The sequence below is a fragment of the Apium graveolens genome, unplaced genomic scaffold, assembly GCF_009905375.1.
Source record: "Apium graveolens cultivar Ventura unplaced genomic scaffold, ASM990537v1 ctg1516, whole genome shotgun sequence".
NCBI lineage: Eukaryota > Viridiplantae > Streptophyta > Magnoliopsida > Apiales > Apiaceae > Apium > Apium graveolens.
In genome coordinates, this window is record NW_027417275.1 from 39911 (window position 1) to 43672 (window position 3762).

The 3762-nt window shown below is 30.7% G+C and overlaps 1 protein-coding gene across 1 annotated transcript; it reads right to left on the reverse strand.

The window, feature by feature from the left end:
* Positions 1 to 1759: 1759 nt before the first annotated feature.
* Positions 1760 to 2427, reverse strand: LOC141699933 (agamous-like MADS-box protein AGL62). Its single transcript, XM_074503730.1, has 2 exons — positions 2318 to 2427; positions 1760 to 2207 (listed from the first exon to the last, which is right to left on the reverse strand). Exons 1-2 carry the CDS (start codon positions 2425 to 2427, stop codon positions 1760 to 1762), a joined length of 558 nt encoding a protein of 185 aa, XP_074359831.1.
* Between the last annotated feature and the right edge of the window lie 1335 nt (positions 2428 to 3762).

The window sequence follows — 3762 nt, forward strand, 5'->3', positions numbered from 1 at the left end:
TGAGACAATAAAAAAGAACAAACAATTATTATTTCAACCAAACAACCCTCTACTACAAAATATTAGGGGTCCAAAATATTATTAAAAAATCCAATCTTGTAAATACTAGAGGTCCAAATAATTATTACAAAAGATAACTTTTCTCGTAATAATATGAGATCTTGCATGCATTCATGTGCGTCTGCGAATTCAATTTGAACATATGTCCTGACAAGTCAATTCATAAAAATGTTTAATACAAATTTGGGGTTAGGTCGATTTTGGTTACCTACTCAAGCCCAAAACCCCTTGCAGCGTTACTGCATTTCAGAATCAGATAAATTCCTTCATATCCAAAACCCCTCTTCGCATATACTGTACATACACACCCATGCTCTATACCTCAGAGCCACTAAAGCTCAGACCTTTTTACCTTAAACCCCCCAATTCGTATATGTTTAGTTAAACCCGACAATTCGTTTGTTTTATATACTTTCAAATTAGGAAACTTTTATGTTTAGTTTAAATAAATAGTAACCAAAACATGACTAGTTAAAAATTCGTTTCATGTTATGTACATTCATATCATAATTTCGTGTCATATTTTGTGTAATTTTAAATGAAACATTTTTTTTAATATTAAAAATTTTAATCTCGTCCCATCTGGCTGGCTATTTGGCTAACATAGAAAAAGGGTAAGATTTTATTCCCGAGGGATCTTAATTGAGTCAGTAAAGATAAAATATGTTTAGAAAAATACTTCTCATGTAACTAAAGACATATGTTTTAAACCGAGAAACAAAACAAGATCATTGCATTTTTAGTAAAATAAAATAGTAAGGATAATCCATTAGTAATGAAAAGGGGTGGGAGAGTTATATGTATATATGTTGATTAGATCGATTAAAGGGTGCGAAAATGGCTAGAATTGAATGTGAAAAGTATAGAAAAATATCGCGTACTGTATTTAATCAGAAAATCGATTATACTTTTGTGGAAGTATCTACTCATTACAAGATCTCGAGTGTTAATGTGTGAATTTTATACACTACAAAAAAAGTCATGCTATATCCGAAACGAACAAAATATAATATATATAGTAAAGATAGATATAGTGGGGGTTGGTAGATGTTAATATCCTACTACAAAAAAAGTCATGCTATATCCGAAACGAACAAAATATAATATATATAGTAAAGATAGATATAGTGGGGGTTGGTAGATGTTAATATCCTATTTAAATTTGTAATCTGAGTTTGTCAAATGCACGACAAAACCCCGTTCGCTTCGAGATCCAGTTCCTTGAGTCGCAAGTCAAAGTTCATCTTTCAAATCTAATTTATAGATTAATCAATTGCTTCTTCTTTTTTATTAATATTTCAAAAAAAAGTTGGTAATTTTTCTTTCCCAATATAACTTGTTTTGATATGAAAAACAAGATTATAAGTTACGCATTCATCCAACTCTCAGTGCTTATGTTAGTATGTTAGTTGATGATGGCTATTTGAAACGAATGATGCCCACAGAGCTCTCTTTTTTGATAACTTTTCAATAGTAATTGACATTTTAAGCTTAAAGAATATTTAGACATATGCAGCTGACCATTTTCAAAAAACAATATCCATTACAACCTCAGAATAAACTTCAGATCAAACTGTTTGTCAAATTTAAGTTACAACTTTAACCAATAGATAGAAAAATGAACTTTCTTTTCCGGCAAAGCCACACAGCATCAATCAAAATGGAGACTCAGAACTGTCTAGCAAGACACAAGCTCAGATTACGCAGCAAAGTTGCTCAGACCAAAATAACCATTACCATATCCGTAACCAGGGACATGAGAAGCAGGATCAATCTGATTAGGCTTAGCTTCAAACTGATTAAAGGCCCTGTGTCCATTAAAACCAAAAGGTGGCAAATTAGAATTTGCATTCTCAATCAAGATGCTATTAGCTTGATTGTTCACATTTTTTATCAACGCTTCCATGCAGTCCTTCAATTGTTGAAGCTCATCAAATCCCATCTTTTCGACTGGAGATTCCCACCAAAACTGGCTCTGGCTAGCTTGCCTCATGTCATCAAGTGCCTCTCCTCTCTTCCTCTCACCCTCTAGTTCATTGAAAATCTGTGTGAGATGGAAGTTCAGCTCCCAAACAGTCATACTACGATGAGCTTCAACGAGATGGAGAGTGCTTGAGTTTGAAGGTGGAGGATTGCGACTAAAAAACCTATCAATTATACCTTCAACATTAGGATGTCCAAAGGAGAACACTTTTCCAGCTGGAGAAAAGACTATAATGGCAATCTCAACTCCACAAAGTGTACAGAGCTCACTTGCCTTCTTAACAAGGCCTGATCGAGCTTTGAGAAGGTAACTTGCAGGTGATTCTTACGCTCTATTTTCGCAATCTTGATCTTTTGGCGGCCAATGCTGAACTTTTTGGCCATCTCTAAACAAGCTATCAAGAACAGAAACCAAAAGAAAAGCAAATGGAGCAATGTTTATGTATGTTGAAGCTCTGATTTGTAGAGTAAAATCATTTGGTATTTATAAGAGGCTTTGCATTAACACTGAAAGCTGGCAAAAATTATAATCTCCTAATCTGTGTTAAGGGAATCAAACATATTGTTCCTGTGACAATATCAATGATTGGGGAGTTACAAAAATCTTATTTCTTAATGTATGGATATTACTAATATTCATGTTCTTGCACATTTTTAAATCAAATTAAGCCAATAAATTTTGTTATTAAACACTTATTGTAGCGAATTTATTATTCTGCTGGTTGTAGCCACCATTCTCATTTTACTTAATCTTGTGAAAATTACCTTAAAATTCACATTGAAAAAATAATTTGACGATATCTACGTATAAGTTAATTATTTAGCAGTGTCCGTTTTGACTAAATTTTTTCTATGAATTACGTGTCAAAATTCGCTATTGTAATTTCCTTTTAAATATATTTTTCTTACCGGAAAACATGATTTGCATAAAATTTTTAAGATATTATGATCTGTAAGACGTCAACGTATCAAATAATGGGCATAATCTATTTTTCATTTAAAATAGAATTATTACCATACAATAATATTGGCTAAAATAGGATGGAAATTTTGGTGCAATTTTAGTAAAACATGATAAAATTTCATTCCATTTCCGTCGAATTGAAGCGTAAGTGCCTTTTTAGGAGATATACAATGCGAACCAGACTAAGTTATCCTTGTGCTGGTGTTCAAATGTGGATTGGATTTAATTAAATTCATATTCATATTCATTTAAATTTATTGGATTGGATTGAGATCGGATCAATTTCAGATTTTTAATAGCGTAATTCATAAACAAATTCAATAGGATCTTCCATTATCGGATCGGACCACTGGATCCATTTAAATTTTTTGAGATGAATAATTTTAATTTAACATGGTTCAATAATAAAAAAAAACTTATGCACAAGAAACTATTTTAAGTTAGAGGTGTTGTGAAAATAATTTTTTTTTGAAAATATGTGAAAATATTTCAGTTTAAAATAATTATAAAATAAATACATAAAAGTAAAACATTGTAATTTCAGAAATATATGAATTAATTATATATGTCAATTTCAAAAATTAAAATAAAAAAATGTTGTGAATTGTGAATAACTAAAATATTATGTATGAAAATAATTTGTGACATACATGATTCACTCATTTGAATATGATAAAATGTGGTGTGTACAAGAAATTTTAATGTGATGAAATAATAGTTAATGTGAAAATACAATTAAATAACTTATAAAATTA

Coding starts and splice junctions, on each gene's coding strand:
- LOC141699933 (XM_074503730.1), bottom strand. CDS start 2,427: ATGGCCAAAAAGTTCAGCATTGGCCGCCAAAAGATCAAGATTGCGAAA. Junction 2,208..2,317: donor GATCAGGCCTTGTTAAGAAG/GCAAGTGAGCTC, acceptor TATAATTGATAG/GTTTTTTAGTCGCAATCCTC.